This window comes from Nomascus leucogenys, chromosome 22a, assembly GCF_006542625.1.
Source record: "Nomascus leucogenys isolate Asia chromosome 22a, Asia_NLE_v1, whole genome shotgun sequence".
Lineage (NCBI taxonomy): Eukaryota > Metazoa > Chordata > Mammalia > Primates > Hylobatidae > Nomascus > Nomascus leucogenys.
In genome coordinates this window covers 32,166,811-32,185,029 of record NC_044402.1, presented here as the reverse complement: position 1 = coordinate 32,185,029, position 18,219 = coordinate 32,166,811, and the positions used below count along the sequence as shown (strand labels likewise).

Here is an 18,219-nt window from a genome sequence, read left to right as displayed (position 1 = left end):
GATGATTTCTTGATTTCTAATAAAGAATTATAACTGTTAAGATAATGTAAGTAGCTTTATTAAAATTTTTAAGGATGGATTAAATCTTGATGGTTATAACTGGAGATGATGTTTAAATTGTATGAGTATCATTGTGCTTTTGCTGTTTTTGTTTTCTTTGGCAGCTGATAAATGAATTTATTTTTATTTATCTTTTACTGTGGTAAAATATATACAACATAAAGTTTACCATTTTAACCATTTTTAGCGTACAGTCCAGTGGCATTAAGTACATTCACAATGTTGCCTGGGCAACACAGTGAGACTTCATCTCTACAAAAAAAAAAAGAAAAAAAAAAATAGCTGGGATGGTGGTGTGCGCCTGTGGTCCCAGCTACTTAGGAGGCTGAGGTGGGAAGACTGCTTGAGCCCAGGAGGTTGAGGCTGCAGTGAGCTGAGATTGTACCACTGAACTCCAGCCTGGGCACAGAGTGAGACCCTGTCTAAAAAAAAAAAAAAAACAAACCAACTAACAAAAAAATAACACCTTTAGTGGCTGAGTGTGGTGACTCATGCCTGTAATCCCAGCACTTTGGGAGGCCACAGTGGGTGGATCATGAGGTCAGGAGTTCGAGACCAGCCTGGTCAATATGGTGAAACCCTGTCTCTCCTAAAAATACAAAAATTAGCCGGGTGTGGTGGCGCACGCCTGTAGTCTCAGATACTCGGGAGGCTGAGGCAGAAGAATTGCTTGAATCCGGGAGGCAGAGGTTGCAGTGAGCTGAGATTGCCCCACTGCACTCCAGCCTGGGTGACACAGCAAGACTCCATTTCAAAAAACAAACAAACAAAAAACAAAAAAAAAACACCTTTAGCAGAAATATGTTTACCAATTAAGAAGTATCTACTAAGTACTAAATACCTATAATCTGCTAGGTTTCACAGAATATACAAAATTTAATTGGAAACAAGACATTTCTCTTTTATATGTAATAATCAATTACATATAATGCCTTTGTAGGACAGATACGAGCTACAGACCTACATATGGAAATAACACATGCATATACATGAAAAAACAAAACTTAGATGAGCTAGAGTTTTTCAGGAAGCCTTTATACATGAGGTAGCCCTGCAGTTGAACCATGAAGGAAAAAAAATTTTAAAAAGCAGATAAGGGTCATTTCAGATCAAGTAACGACACGATAGCACAGAACAAGGATGAACATGAAGCCTCTTGGGTTTAGGATTTGCAAAGAAGGAACCGAAAAAAGGTAATGACTTAGCAGAGCTACACAGAGAGCCTTAAATGCTATGTTAAAGAGTATGGACTTGCTGGGCATGGTGGCTCACACCTGTAGTCCCAGCACTTTCGGATATCAAGGAGGGAAGATCACTTGAGGCCAGGAGTTCAGGACCAGCCTGGGCAACACAGCAAGACCCCATCTCTACAAAAAATTTAAAAAAAAAATTAGCCAGGTATGGTGGCATAGGCCTGAGTCCTAACTACTCAGGAGGCTAAGGCAGGAGGATTGCTTAAGCCCAGGAGTTTGAGGTTACAGTGAACTATGATTGTTCCACTGCACTCTGGCCTGGGTGACAGAGAAAGTACTTGTGTCAAACAACAACAAAAAAGAGTATGGAGTCAATTCCAAACAGAACCAGATACAACGACAAACTTCTGCCATGACTGAGGCAGGAAAAGTCTGTTAGAAATTGTATACCAAAACATGCCCAAGCACTAATAATTGCCACCAACTGGTCAGAAGTACTGTCAATCATAGAAGAGCATATCTACAATACTTGCTATCTATATTTTCACTCTCTTTTTTTTTTAGACGTAATTTCACTCTTGTTGCCCAGGCTGGAGTGCAATGGCGTGATCCTGGCTCACTGCAACCTCCGCCTCCTGGGTTCAAGCGATTCTCCTGCCTTAGCCTCTTGAGTAGCTGGGATTACAGGCATGTGCCACCACGCCTGGCTAATTTTGTATTTTTAGTAGAGACGGGGTTTCACCATGTTGGTCAGGCTGGTCTCGAACTCCTGACCTCAGGTGATCCACCCACCTTGGCCTCCCAAAGTGCTGGGATTACAGGTATGAGCCATTGCGCCTGACCCTCTATATTTTTACTTTTAGTGAAACAATTTATTAAACTGTAATCCTAATCTTAGAGGATTAAAGACAATGCCCAAATGTTTGGGTCAGCATTCATTTAAAAAGAAAAAGATTAGCAACTAGACTCCATCATCCATTAAAACCATTTCTCTTCTAGCTCAAGTCAAGCAATCACATACCACAGCATACCTTCAGGAGAGCACACTGCAGGAAGTTCGGAAAGGATAACCAATGCAGCTGAAACCAATCTACTTCCATCTTCTGATAGCATCTGTGGCTTCCTAGCTTTTACTCCTGGGCTACCTGTCAATTTAGGGTTTAATTCTGGGAGCTGTCTAACTAGAATGCATACACACAATTCCAGTGTTGCAAAGACCAAAGACTTCCCAGGCACAAGTCCTCCGGTGTCCTTTCCCTCTCCAAACTCTGGCAGAGTTTCCTTTTCAGCAGCCCCATCATCAACTAAAAGAAAGAACAGTGTTTAATAAATACTTTGTGCTTGCTCTGCTTCTGGTAGATGGCAATTTAGTTAAATCCTGTTACAGGAAATACATTTATTTTATTTTTTTGAGACGGAGTCTCGCTCTGTCACACAGGCTGGAATGCAATGGCGTGATCTCGGCTCACTGCAACCTCTGCCTTCCAGTTTCAAGCGATTCTCCTGCCTCAGCCTCCCAAGTAGCTGGGATTACAGGCATGCACCACCATGCCCAGCTAATTTTTGTATTTTTAGTAGAGACGAGGTTTCACCATGTTGGTCAGGCTGGTCTAGAACTCCTGACCTCAAGCGATCCACCCGCCCCAGCCTCCCAAAGTGCCAGGATTACAGGTATGAGCCACTGCGCCCGGCCAGGAAATACATTTAATGACTAAATTTTGGGTGTTAAAGACTGAGGGAGAAAGAAGTTATGAAGGTAAAAGTAATCTTCTTTATTAAAAGTAATCATCTTTATTATGACTTCCTATTGCAACTGGTCAAAAGAAGTCTTTTTAATCCTGTCAGCCTTACAATATTGCCCGGTTAACTCCTTCTTGCTGTTAAGACGTAAACCTGATAGCTAGAGCTCCAGAAATTACCATGTGACCTTATGTATCGATGGTGGCTGGACAGAAAGACAGAAAGTCACGTCCTTAATGTCTTTAAGAAGGTGCCATGTCAGCCCTAGACTGCCTATCTCTGGCCACCTATTTAGATGAGCAAATAAATCTTTGGGGTTTAAATCCTCTGTTATATTGGGTTTTTTATAATATGTAGCCAACTATAATCTTAAGTGGTAAACTCTCCAATACCATATTAGACTTGTAAACGAGCAATCTGCAAACATAAGTTCTTTCTGTGCACATTGGTAAACACAGCTAAAGCAAGTACTCTAGTAGTGTAAGGGATTTATTTCTTCCAGGTTTTGTTAAAACTCTCATTTCACCCAGAGAATAGTAGTTTAACTACTGACAATATCTAAACATGTAGAGGTGAATGAGAAGATTTAAAACCATGCCAGGCTGGGCATGATGGCTCATGCCTGTAATCCCAGCACTGTGGGAGGCTGAGGTGGGTGGATTGTCTGAGTCTAGGAGTTCGAGAGACCAGGCTGGGCAACATGGCCACATCCCGTCTCTACTAAAAAATACAAAAAAATTAGCCAGGCATGGTGGCATGCGCCTGTAGTCCTAGCTACTCAGGAGGCTAAGGTGGGAGAATCACCTGCGCCTGGGAGGTCAAGGCTGCAGTGAAGCGAGATTGTGCCAATGCACTCCAGCTTGGGCAACTGGAGTGAGACCTTGTCTCACTAAATAAGTAAGTAAGTAAATAAATAAATAAATAAATAAAGCCATGCCTAAAGACTCTACTTTCAGCGATCATTTCTATAGTTCATTACCAGAGAAGTTTCTCTGAATGTGTAGAGCACAAAAAGTAAATAAGGCCATGCCTAGACATGTTATATTTGTACTACACACAAAAGATTATCAAAACTATATAGACACATTAAATAATACTTTACAAAAGAATGATGCTATTTGATCAACTCGGCATTAAAGATTAACATTTACCTTCTGCACTTCGTCTTTTTTCCTTCACATGTTCTTGAGCAGCACAGATAATCTGCCTTACCACTTCAAGTGAAGCCAACTGAATGGAAGGTGATTCTCTGGTTAAAATTACTCGATGTAGAACATTCAGCAATTCTATACCCAAGTCCTATCATGGAAATCATGTACAGGACACTGTATTAGAAATTATACATTTCTTTTGTAAAAAATACCAATGCTAAATGCCATGACAAAATTCAGAAAAAGAGAATATAACAAATTGCTTTAGTGCAATAAAGTTAAGTAACACTTGCTCCATTTTAAATCAACTCCAGAGGCTGGGCACAGTGGCTCATGTCTGCAATCCCGCACTTTGGGAGGCCGAGGTGAGTGGATTACTTGAGGCCAGGAGTTCGAGATCAAGCCTGGCCAACATGGTGAAACCCTGTCTCAACCTGATTTATGTTTTAAACCTAATAAAAGTTAGTATTAAACACTTAAATAATAGACAGTCTATGCAGAGGAAATTATACTACTCACTTATCTTTTTTTTTGAGACGGAGTCTTGCTCTGTTGCCCAGGCTGAAGTGCAGTGGTGCGATCTCCGCTCACTGCAAGCTCCGCCTCCCAGGTTCACACCATTCTCCTGTCTCAGCCTCCCGAGTAGCTGGGACTACAGGTATGCACCACCACACCCAGCTAATTTTTTTTTTGTATTTTTAGTAGAGACAGGGTTTCACTGTGTTAGCCAGGATGGTTTTGATCTCCTGACCTCGTGATCCGCCGGCCTCAGCCTCCCAAAGTGCTGGGATTACAGATGTGAGCCACCTCGCCCGGCCACTACTCACTTATCTTAACATCCAAGAGTCAATAACAAAAGTAATATACTTGATAAAACACGGTATCAAAAGTATCTGCCCAATGCACACTTGCCCTTGAGAAAAGCAGTCAAAGCAAAGTACCATACTTTGTACAGGAACCCTTTTCCCATGGCCACACCCAAGTCAGATATTAGTGTCTGACTCCACCTACAGGCTAGCCAGCAATCTCTTAAAAAGACCTGGAGGGAGAACTCAGCCAACAGGAATACTTTGTAATGGACTGTAACTACATCAACCCATTAGATTCTCTCTTGGGGAATGGAATATAAGATATAGGTATATACACAAAGAACAGGGTATGCAGAAGTAGAAAGAGACAAAGAATAAATGCCACATGTAATTAGTGGCTACTGTCCTCGACAATGCAATATAGAACCCTCCCATCATTGCAGAAAGAAGCAGAGACAGAAAAGTGGCAGAGTAAGAGGCATGACTGCTTTTGGGTCAACACATATGCTTATGGCATTCTGGTTCAAGGCCTAGCTGTGCAGCTGTACGGTTTTAAAAAAAATTTCTCTGTGTTTACTTTCTGTTAACTATAGAAACCTCAACATGTTTCTCTTCCTTAAAGACTACAGAAGCCTTACAAAAAAAACCCCAGATAAATCACCTGATCACTGCCAATTTTTGATCTGGGCCAAGGTACATCTAGAAGTGCTTGCAATGCATGTAAACAAGCAGTTATGCTTTCCATGGTTGCATCTGAACGTAAGGAACATAGAAATTCCACGCTGATTCCTGTGGAAAGCAAAAAAAGAGGAGGAGGCTTCTTTCAAATTATTAGTTTATGAAATTAAGTAATTAATCTTATATTTTGGTAAGATATATAAACAAACCGTAAAAAGGTAATACAAATAAATCACAATGAATTTAAGACCAAACAGTTAAATGACAAGTCACTTAATAGTTTGTTTCTATCTACATGTACAAAAAAAAAAATCTATGCCGGGCACGGGGGCTCACGCCTGTCATCCCAGCACTTTGGGGCCGAGGCGGGCAGATCATCTGAGGTGGGGAGTTTGAGACCAGCCTGACCAACATGGAGAAACCCCATCTCAATTAAAAATATAAAATTAGCTGGGCATGGTGGCGCATGCCTGTAATCCTGGCTACTTGGGAGGCTGGGGCAGGAGAATTGTTTGAACCCAGGAGGCAGAGGTTGTGGTGAGCCGAGATTGCTCCATTGCACTTCAGCCTGGGCAACAAGAGCAAAACTCTGTCTCAAACAAACAAAAATCTAAACTAGGCTTGTGCACTAGTTGCTTAGTTGCTATGAAACAGTTCAAAGCTGCAAAAATTACAATGAAATTGCACCAGAAAACATATGGAGTTTCATAACTTTACTTTGGCCAAAATTTATTGGGTGATTACCACTTATCAGTCACTGTGCTTTGACATACATCTTTTTATTAAATTCTCATAATAGTTGACAAAGTAGGCACTATTATTGACGCTAATTCTGACATAAATGAGCAGAGAGCTTAAGTAATTTATATTTTTATTTTCAATTGACAATAATTGTGAGCTTGAGTTGAAATCATGCCACTGCACTCCAGCCTGGGCGAAAGAGCGAAACTCCATCTCAAAACAAAACAAAACAAAACAAAACAAAAAAAACCCCCCCTTGGGTTGTAAACTTGTATAAGTGGTTTAACTGACCTAAAATAAGATGGAATCTATCAGTGTAGACATCCTCAGGGGACTTTATGGTAGCCCCAGATGATGAACTCTGACACATGGAAGTTGGTGTTACAGGCCTGGAGAGATTAGATGCTCCTTCATCTGGGTCAGCAACAACAAAGCCCGTGCTTGTAAGCCACAATGCTGTAGCATGGAGGATAAGTGCCCAGGAGTTGTAATAATGCAATTTTGCATTTTCACTAGTCTCTGCTGTGTAGAAAGCACCGCCTAAAGCAAATAGTTTCAGGAAAAATAAAAGAAGAGATTAGCTTCCAATATATTTTCTCTTTTTTCTGTTACAAGATATAGACCATTTCCATCACTCTGAAAGTTCCCTTGTACCCTTTTTCTGTCATTTCCCTATACCCTAAGGCAACTACTTTCTACTTTTCATCAGCACAGATTAGTTTTGCCTATTCTTGAACTTCATATACATAGAATCACATATACATATGTACTTATTTGTGACTAATATTTTGTTAACAAAATAACCTAACAACATTTTTAGAGATTCATTCATGCTGCTGTGTTATCAGTATTTTGTTATCAATGTTCTTATCCTTACTGAGAGTACAACTGATAGGTCATAGGGCTGATCTACTTTTAACTTCATAAAAAGTTTTCAGCCTAATTCGTAACTTTTTATAATTTAATCATAAACATTTTAAAACAAAATATGTGTATATGTGTGATTAAAATAAATACCAATACCCATTTACCCACTTCCAAGATGAACATTAACATTTTCCCTGATTTTCTTAAGTCTCTCTTAATTTTTTTCTTTTTTTTTTTTTTTCAGATGGAGTCTCACTGTGTCACCCAGGCTGGAGTGCAGTGGCGTGATGTCGGCTCACTGCCAACCTCTGACTTCTGGGTTCAAGCGATTCTCCTGCCTTAGCCTCCTGAGTAGCTGGGACCACAGGTGTGCACCACCATGCCCAGCTAATTTTTTGTATTTTAGTAGAGATGGGGTTTCACCATGTTGCCCAGGTTGGTCTTGCACTCCTGGGCTCAGGCAATCTGCCCACCTCAGCCTCCCAAAGTGCTGAGATTACAGGTGTGAGCCACTGTGCCTGGCCATTTTTTTCCTTAAAAAACCTAAAACTGTTAATACCACTAATTCTTGCCCCTCCTTCCATGACTACTTTCCTCAAGCCAGTAAGAATGACTCCAAGATATGGTCTTATACTTTCACAATAATGTATGTATTCATTAATAACATATGCTATTGTTTTGTGTGTTTAAACGTTTACTTAAAAGGCCTCATACTGTATTTTTTTTTTTTTTTTTTTTTGTAGATGGGGTTTCACTATGTTGTCCAGGTTGGCTCTGAACTCCTGAGCTCCAGTGACCCTCCCACCTCAGCCTCCTGAGTAGCTGAGACTACCAGCATGTACCACTGTGCCTGGCTTACATGCATCCTTTATTTTTTTTTGGCCAGGCACAGTGGCTCAAGCCTGTAATCCCAGCACTGTGGGAGGCTGAGGCGGGCAGATCACCTGAGGTCAGGAGCTCGAGACCAGCCTGGCTAACATGGAGAAACCCTGTCTCTACCAAAAATACAAAAATTAGCTGGGCGTGGTAGTGCATGCCTGTAGTCCTAGCTACTTGGGAGGCTGAGGCAGAAGAATTGCTTGAACCCGGGAGGTGGAGGTTACAGTGAGCTGCCCTCCAGACTGGGCCACAGAGCAAGATTCCATCATAAATAAATAAATATTTTTTTCATTTAATATTATTTTTAAGATTTACTTACGGTTGCTATATGTCTGTCATTCATTTTTCTGTTGTGTAAGTAAATCAGTTTATTTTCATTTTGTTTCCATTTTTATGCTACTGAAAAGTACAACAAACACTCCACATATCTTTTTGTGTATAATTTCAATGAAAATTCTAATAGAACTAGGCTGGGCACCATAGTATACACCATAGTCCCAGCTGCTTAGGAGGGTGAGGTGGCAGGATCACTTGAGCCCAGCTGTAGTGCACTATGATTGCTCCTGTGAACAGTCATTGTACTCCGGCCTGGGCAACCCAGCAACACCCTGTCTCTAAAAACAAACAAACAAACAAACCAAACACACACACACAAAACTAGTAGAACTTTATAGGCTCATTCTAAAATTCATATCAAAAAGTGAAAATACAATGATAGCTAAGACATTTTGGAATAACATGAAGAAGATTAAGAGTGGCTACAAAGTAACCAACCCATAAAATGCAGTATTAGTAACTGACTAAAAATAAGAACCCTATCCCTATTCCACACACACAAAATAAATTCCAGTTCTACCAAAGTTCAAAATGTAAAAGGCAAAACTGTAAAGCTTATATGTCTTTATGATCTTAAGTTTAAAAATGTATGTGGTAACATACAAAAACACAAACCATAAATGACTGACTGATTACATTCCTTAAAAAATTTTTTTTTTTAGGGAGGGACTTGCTCTGTCACCCAGGCTGGAGTGCAGTGGCACAATCATAGCTGCTTGCAGCCTCCAACTCCTGGGCTCATGGGATCTTCCCACATCAGCCTTCTGAGTAGCTGGGACTATAGGTGTACTACATCACACCCAGCTTACATTAGTTTAAAAAAGGTAAAAGAAAAGAACAAGTTACAGACTGAGAGAAAATACTTACAAGACATGCAACCACAAAGGAATAGTGTTGTGTGTATAGATATATAAAGGATTAAACAATCAGGAAGAAAACAATTGTTATAAATGCATTTCTGATGCTGCAACAGAAACAGCACTCGGATATAATTTTAGTTTCCTCGGCAAGGCAATTTACTTTTGCAAAAGGGTGTCACTCGCATCAATCAAGATCGCAAGTGCACACCGAACAAAGGAGACAAGAGGGCTTTTATATCCTAATGCGATCTGTATCTCTGTGTTCTTCCCCAATGGGCTGTGGACTGCACAATCTGAGCTGACCCGAATGGCTACTTGTAAATATTTTTCTAAATATGGAAGGGAGGGGGACGTGAGGTCCAGTGGTGGAGCATGTGGGACGTGCAGTTGCGGGAGGACAATGGGTACAGGTAACCAAAGGAACAGATGCCAGTTATCGATTAAAACTGACAGGAAGGGGGTAGGCTGTTTACAGTAAGTAGAGGCAAGGAGAAACAAGAAAGTTGAGTTTGAGAACAAAGGGTAAGGAAGTTAAAGGCTAAATCTTTTGAAGAGAAACTCAGAAAGATTCATTGTATCTTACAACAAAATAAATACCAAATAGCAGATAGGCAAAGATTATGACTACATTATTTATGGAAGAAGCAACTTAAAGATTCTTAATCAAGGAAATAAGAAAATAAAACAATGAAATATTTCATAGCCATCAGATTGGCAAAAATTATTAAGTATGATAACACAGTGTGGAGAAATGAAAACAAGTTGCTGGTGGGTGTATCCTTTTTTTTTGAGACAGAGTCTCACTCTTGTCACCTAGGTTGGAGTACAGTGGTGCGATCTCAGCTCACTGCAACCTCAGCCTCCCGGGTTCAAGCAATCCTCCTGCCTCAGCCTCCCGAGTTGCAGGGATTACAGGCACTCACCACCATACTTGGCTAATTTTTGTGTTTTTAGTAGAAACGGGGTTTCACCATGTTGGCCATGCTGGTCTTGAACTCCTGACCTCAAGTGATCTGCCCGCCTCGGCTTCCCGAACTGCTGGGATTACAGAAGTTTGAGAACAGCCTGGCAACAAGGCAAAACTCCCTCTCTACAAAAGATACAAAAATTAGCTGGGCATGGTGGTGTGTGCCTGTAGTCCTTGCTACTTGAGAGGCTGAGGTGGCAGGATCGCCTGAGCCCAGGAGGCAGAGGTTGCAGTGAGCCAAAATTGCACCACTGCACTCTAGCCTGGGAAACAAAGTAAGACCCTGTCAATAAAAAAAAAAAAAAAGAAAATGTGTTACTGTCACTCTAGGAATTATCTAAGTATTTTATCTCCTTACCTTCAGCAGGAAGTTGGGAGGCAAATTCTGAAGGCAAAGTTAAAAGCGCAAAATCCTGAAGTGCAGCAAGCCAGAGTCTGCTTAGTGTGCCAAGATCTGCATAGACTAAGTCAAGCAGTCCATCTGATGAACATGATCCATTTCTGATACTGTCTTCTAAACAGGTGGTAGTCTTCAAAGGTTGTCTGTGGTTTTTATGTCTTTGCACAGCAATTATGTAGACCTGTTAAAGGTTAATTTAAAAACAGGAAAATCTTTTATCTGCTGAAAAGGTCCTATAAAATTTTTATATCTTCCTGAAGAGGCAGACTTACCTTTGAGCATACTGGACTTGAAATGCACTGTGATATCAAGAAGGCCTGTCTGTGTAACTACACACAGAAAACTGGGGTAGAAAGAGTCAAAAATACTATCTTCAATGAGATGCATTAGGGATAACAAATATCTGGTAAATATGATGCCACTTCTCACATTTACAATCATAATACTATATCCCGGCACTCTTTCTCTCTAAGCCTGGTATGGCCTAATAATCCATCTTAATATACGGCTACAGGTAGCCATCTCTTAACTGAAATACTGAAAATATTTTCATTCAAATGTATCACTAAAGCTCTACAAAAAGTGTACACAAATAGATTTAACATGGATTATAGAATCTTAAAGTAAGCAACACAGTGTATAACATGCACTATCCCTTTATCTACAACTCTAAAACCCAAAAAGCTCTGAAAAAACCTAAGATTTTGGCAAACTAATCTGGTGGCAAAACTGACGAACTTACGTGAGGCCATTTGTATCTATATACACAACACAGTATGAATATTCAAACATCAATGTGTTTGATTATAGATTCTATGGTATTGCCCCAGACTTCCCAGATACATATTGGTCAGTCATTATTTATCTTTATTGAAGAAATAATATGAGGAGGTAACAGGCTTAAGCAAAAGCGCAGAGATGTAGATCCAGTCTATTTTATTTTATTTTTATTTTTTTGAGAAGTCTCACTCTGTCACCCAGGCTGGAGTGCAGCGGTGCCATCTCAGCTCACTGCAACCTCCGCCTCCCAGGTTCGGGCGATTCTCCTGCCTCAGCTTCCCAAGTAGCTGGGATTACAGGTGCGCACACCATGCCGGGCTGGTTTTTGTATTTTTAGTAGAGAGGGGGTTTCACCACGTTGACCAGGCTGGTCTTGAACTCCTGACCTCAAGTGATCTGCCCGCCTCGGCCTCCCAAAGTGCTGGGATTATAGGCGTGAGCCACCGCGCCCAGGTTATTTTATTTATTTATTTTCTTTTCTTTGAGATGGACTTTCGCTCTTGTCGCCCAGGCGGGAGTGCAATGGTGTAATCTCGGCTCACTGCAACCTCTGCCTCCCAGGTTCAAGCGATTCTCCTGCCTCAGCCTTCCAAGTAGCTGGGATTACAGGCACGCGCCACCACGCCCGGCTAATTTTTTGTATTTTCAGTGGAAATGGGATTTCACCATGTTAGCCAGGCTGGTCTCGAACTTCTGACCTCAGGTGATCTGCCCGCCTCGGCCTCCCAGAGTGCTGGGATTACAGGTGTGAGCAACCGTGCCCGGCCTAATTGATTTATTTTTAAAATTTTATATAGAGATGGGGTCTCAGTACGTTGCCCAGGCTGATCTCGAACTCCTGGCCTCAAGTAATCCTCTTGCCTTGGGCTCCTAAAGTGTTGGGATTACAAGCATGAGCCACTGCACCTGGCCAGACCAGTTTATTGAATCTAGGCACAACTACTTCCTAATGAAGGTTGTCCTAAATGACAAAAATAAAGATTCTATAACTTTCAGGTTTAAAATACCTCTACTGGAGGAAACCCTTTTTTACATGTTGGTTAATCTCTTAGATGGAATCTGAGATTATATACCTTCATTAAAATGGTATGTGAACTGGGCCAGGCGTGGTGGCTCATGCTTGTAATCCTAGCACTTTAAGAGGCAGAGGAGAGTGGATCACTTGAGGTCAGGAGTTCGGGGCCAACCTGGCCAACACGATGAAACCCCCATCTCTACTAAAAATACAAAAATTAGCTGGGCGTGGTGGTGCATACCTGTAGTCCCACCTACTTGGAAGGTTGAGACACGAGAATCACTTGAACCTGGGAGGTGGAGGCTGCAGTGAGCCGAGACTGCTCCAATGTACCCCAGCCTCGTCAGCACAGCAAGACTCTGTCTCCAAAAAAATGATATGTGAACCAAGATTGGTCATGTTTGGTAACTGCTGAAGCTGGGTGATGGGTATATGTAGATTCATTATAAATACTATTATGTCTACTTTTGCAAATGCTTAAACATTGCATAGTAAATTAAAAAATAATATAGCTTTCTTCTTTATTAGGAAAGTAAATAAGCATTTTGCTGTAAGATTTCTTCATCCTTGGAAAATAATGACTACTTAGTATTCAAAAATCATTCTATGAAAGAGCATTAGAAAGCATTACATGCTACAGTGTTGATAGAAGATACAAGGAGACCCAAATTTCCAAGAATTCAGGATTCAATAAAAGTTGATTTCCACTGGCCACTGTAAAGTCTCTCTGGCTCGTAAGTGGCACTGCTTAAAGTAGGAGATAATAGACTACAGAAGACTCTTTAAAATGCTTGACCAACATATTAACATATAAATACATCACATGTTAGAATTCTTTTTGTTTAACCTTAAAAATGAACTTATTTGTAGTTCATTTTAAATAGTAATTTCAGTTTATGGCCTAAGGTGTTTATTAACAACTTCCAAAATTCCAGTTATAAATTAAGAAATACCAACCTCTGCCCAGGCTTTAAGCACAGCTAAGATCTCCATGGTAGAAGCACTTTCATTATATAAGTGACTTAGAGCTTCTTTTCCAGCCTGTATTTTAGTTAACGATGAAACAAGCAACTGATGAACTCTTCGGAGATCATTAAGGTCACTTACAACTCCACTTGCTATCCAGGCACTGCAAACCTAGTTTTCAAGAAATTAAAAGTTATATTTTAAAATTATAAGTATCTCCCTTGGCTGGGCGTGGCAGCTCATGCCTGTAATCCCAGCACTTTGGGAGGTGAGGCAGGCAGATTGCTTGAGCCCCGGAGTTTGAGACAAGCCTGGGCAACATGGCAAAACTCTGTCTAAAAGAAAATACAAAAATTAGCCAGGCATGGTAATGTGCACCTGTAGCTACTCAGAAGGCTAAGGCGGGAGGATTGCATGAGCCCATGAGTTTGGGGCCACAGTGAGCTAGGATTGAGCCACTACACTCTAGACCTCTAGACTGGGTGGCAGAGTGAGACCCCATCTCTTAAAAAACAAAAAACAAACAAAAAAAACCCATCTCTTAAAAAAAAATCTCCCTTGTGAGTTCAGCAGAGCTCACTCACATCTCAAGAATCTAGTCACGGAGAATATATTGCTATTGCTTTCAAGAAATCCTATGGAAGGAGGCTGATAATGAGAGTCAAGTCAGCATTTCCAAAGGGAACGAAGTCTAAGGTTGAAGCAAGGACATCAGTGCTAATGAGTATATAAATTGAACAGTTCTAGATGTATTAATATGGAGAAATGAAGCTATGAAATGATAAAACCACAACAAAAATTTTGATTGCTTTGAAGACAGTGTATTTTTAATCTTAAAAACAAAACATCATTAATTCTACAATGCAAAACACTTATTCAAGCTATGGTTTTTCCAGGTGCCATGATATTTCTCTCTCTTTTTTTGGGATAGGATCTTGCTCTGTAGCCCAGGCTGGAATGCAGTGGTGCCATCACAGCTCCTGCAGCCTTGACCTCCACGTGGGGATCCTCCCACCTCAGCCTCCTGAGCAGCCAGGACCACAGGCACATACCACCACGCCTGGCTAATTTTTTATTTTTTTATAGACAAAGGGTCTCCCTATGTTGCCCATGCTGGTCTCAAACTCCTGAGCTCAAGTGAGCCACTTGCCTTGGCCTCCCAAAGTGCTGGGATTATAGGAATGAGCCACTGTGTCCAGCTGATATTTCTCTTTTTCTAAGGAAAACTTATTTTTCCTCTTCTGTGTATTTATTTAGTTCTTGTCTCATCTCACAAAATATTTCAAGTGGCTTACAGCAAGAACACACATAATAAAGTTATAATAAATTAGAGATTCATACATTTAACATAGTGATCTGAATAGTAAAAGCACTCAACTATTTCTCAAGTACAATTAAACAAAAGAAAGTTGAAAGAACTGACTAAAATTAGTTCTCTCACTATGCTTATAATTGATTTATTCATGCCAGTCCTGCTTTTAATTAGTTCAGGTCATTCCGGGCTAGATTATTATTATTATTATTTTTTTGAGACGGAGTCTCCCTCTGTCACCCAGGCTGGAGTGCAGTGGCGTGATCTCAGCTCACTGTAGCCTCCGTCTCCCCCAGGTTCAAGTGATCCTCCCACCTCAGCCTCCTGAGCAGCTAGGACAATAGATACCTGCCACCACGCCTGGCTAATTTTTTTGTATTTTTAGTAGACTGGGTTTCACCATGTTGACCAGGCTGGTCTCTAACTCCTGACCTCAAGTGATCCGCCTGCCTTGGCCTCCCAAAGTGCTGGGATTACAGGCGTGAGCCACTGTACCTGGCCTAGGGCCGGATACAAGTGTCTGACAACGCAGTCTGAGAAAGGCAACTATTTAAAATTGTATATTATATGGCTCTAAGTATATGAAAAAGTACTCAATCTCACTTGAAATACAAATCTAAACTATCCTGAGATAGTCTTTTTATTGTATCGTATAGACAAAAATCTAAAAGTTTGATGTCTCACAATGTTGCTGGGACTGTGGCAAAACAGGTACTTGTACAACATTGCTGGTGGAAATGTAAATGGTAAACACCTCTAATATCCATCAATTATCCATCAATTAAATTTTGAGGGAATCCATCAATTCAATTTTGGGGAATTTATCTCACAGATATGCTTACACCCAGTGAAATGACCTATGCACAAGGTCACTCATACAGCACTATTCTAATAGCAAAAGAAAAAAACCCAATGTCTGTCAATATGGAACTGGTTAAATAAATTATAACATATCTATATAATGGATTATCATGCAGTTATCAAAAAGGAAGAGTAAGTTTAAGAAGGAAAGTGTAAGCTGTGATTGATGGTAAGACAACCATAAAGAAAAAACATTGGTAAAAAATACTAACTAGAGGACTGCTTCCCAAGATTATTTCTTAAGCTTCATCTTTTAACCATTTACCTGACATGCTTTGGCAGTAACATCAGGTGGCGTCTCTGAAGTGAAGGCTGGTCTAAGTGCTGCTCCTACCTGGCAAGAAATTACATGACATATCAAACATCAAGAAGTAAGATAGCACAAGTTATCCCTCTTTTTAATGTTATTTTAAAAGTATTTATTTATAACAGATATTATGGACAGCTGTTGTTTTATCTACCCAGTGCATCCTCCCGTTTTTAGATAACAACATCCCAATTTTACCTTTGGGGAACGATCTTCTCTCCCCAACTCTGTTTTTTTTTTTTTGAGACAAAGTCTCGCTCTTGTCCTCCAGGCTGGAGTGCAATGGCACGATCTCGGCCCACTGCAACCTCTGCCTTCTGGGTTTGTGATTCTCCTGCCTCAGCCTCTGGAGTAGCTGGGATTACAGGCGTCTGTCACCACACCTGGCTAATTTTTGTATTTTTAGTAGAGATGGGGTTTCACCATGTTGGCCAGGCTGGTCTCGAACTCCTGACCTCAGTTGATCCACCCGCTTCGGCCTCCCAAAGTGCTGGGATTACAGGCATGAGCCGCCACGCCTGGCCTCTAATATGATGGTTTTATGTAACTTTAATCCCTTCATTTTGCTTTATCTCTAAGCATATGTTGGTATTAGCTGAATGAAGTGATGAAGACTGCTAATCAACTGATGAACTGCTCTGGTCTCCCTAACTGCTAGCCATCAGAAGTTGCTTCTGAATAATAATGAGAGATCTCCTTGGATGAATGCTGCTAGAGGATTACAAGACAGCTAATGATTTTGTTATTTTCCTTGTTCTTCTTCAATTGTTCAATGGACCAGTCAAATAATCAGTTAAAAAGATTACAAAACCAGTAATAGAAACCTGAATCTTTGGGCTGGGCCTGGTGGCTCATGCCTTTAGTCCCAGCACGCTGGAGGTGGAGGCAGACAGATCACTTGAGCCCGAGAGTTTGAGACCAGCCTGGGCAACATGGTAAAACCCTGTCTTTACAAAAAAATACAAAAATTAGCCGAGCGTGGTGGCGTGTGGCTGTAGTTACAGCTACTTCAGGTTGCGGTGAGCCAAAATCATGCCACTGCACTCCAGCCTGGGTAACAGGGTAAGACCTTGTCTCAAAAACAACAACAACAAAAACCCCACAGAAATCTGAATCATTTCCTAAGTCTAGAAAATAAATGAAGGAGGTTATATATATAATGAAAATTAACCTTTATTTATTTATTTATTTAGAGAAGTGTTGTGTTTAATGGTAAAAGTTAGCACACCCCAGTACCAGAAATGGTGTGGAGTTGCCGCTGCAGGGACAGGCAGGTGACCCCCACAGAGCTTCACATGGCGAAGAGGATGAAGAAGGAGACCATCAAACAGAAGAGCTCCATGGCCTCAGACAGGGCAAAGCCCAGAATGGCATAGGAGAAGAGTTGCTGGTTGAGAGACAGGTTCCTGGCATAGACAATAAATCAGGCTGCCAAACACTGCTCCAATGCCAGCCCCTGAATCAGCCACACCAACTGTGGCTGACCCAGCACCAATAAACTTGGCTGCTGTGTCAATGTCCCGGGAGACAACACTGGTCTAGAACTCCCGTCTGGCCACCTGGAGTGGGGAGCTGCTGTAGGAAGGCTGTTTAGATGAATTCTCCGGGCTATTCAAGGAGGAGGCAGACACAGGCCTGATTACACCCCTGGTACAACAGCAGATCAGAGCTGGAGAAATGAGTAATATCATGGTGGTCTGCATTTTTTCAGTCTCCCAGCTTTAGCCCTTGGTCTCAGCGCTCAGCTTCTCCCACCCGGAAAATTAACCTTTAAAGTTATAAAACACTCGTTTTTTTGTTTTTGTTTTCTTTAACAGGGCCTTTTTTTCCCCCTCTGTGGAGATGAGGGTCTCCCTATGATGCCCAGACCGGACCTGAACTTCTGGGCTCAAGTGATCTTCCTGCCTCAGCCTTCTAAGGAGCTGGAACTACAGGCATACTACCCTGCCCAAAAGACATGTTTTATGTACTTTGCTTTTACTTGAAGTTTTATAAAATATTAGCTGAAAGATTTCTTCTTCAAACACATGTACTTTCTACATATGGATTATACTGGTGATATGTTAGCAGAGATACATAGTCATTTAAGAGGTGATATCCCAATTCAGTTCATAGATCCTCCCTCCTTCCCTCCCTCCCTTCCTTCCTTCCTCTCTTCCTTTCTCTTTCCCTCTTTCTTCTTTTTTTTTTTAACTTTCCCATCCTCAGACAGTTTCAGACTTTTTTTTTTTTTTTGAGACAGGGTCTGAATCTGTCACCCAGGCTGGGGTGCAGTGGCACAATCTCGGCTCACTGCA

General features: G+C 41.1%; 1 protein-coding gene and 2 pseudogenes across 1 annotated transcript in view; 1 reads left to right on the top strand and 2 right to left on the bottom strand.

The window, feature by feature from the left end:
- Positions 1-18,219, bottom strand: part of HEATR5A (HEAT repeat containing 5A) — a 130,717-nt gene that overhangs the window by 11,255 nt on the left and 101,243 nt on the right. Inside the window, exons 26-32 of the mRNA XM_003260726.2 lie at positions 15,881-15,949; positions 13,434-13,613; positions 10,640-10,862; positions 6,664-6,912; positions 5,615-5,742; positions 4,145-4,292; positions 2,285-2,557 (exon numbers count right to left, since the gene is read on the bottom strand). Coding sequence (XP_003260774.2) covers positions 2,285-2,557; positions 4,145-4,292; positions 5,615-5,742; positions 6,664-6,912; positions 10,640-10,862; positions 13,434-13,613; positions 15,881-15,949 — 1,270 coding nt within the window. The remainder of the gene's footprint in view (positions 1-2,284; positions 2,558-4,144; positions 4,293-5,614; positions 5,743-6,663; positions 6,913-10,639; positions 10,863-13,433; positions 13,614-15,880; positions 15,950-18,219) is intronic.
- LOC115832731 lies at positions 3,934-4,013 on the top strand (annotated as a pseudogene).
- On the bottom strand, positions 17,214-17,701 carry LOC100600352 (annotated as a pseudogene).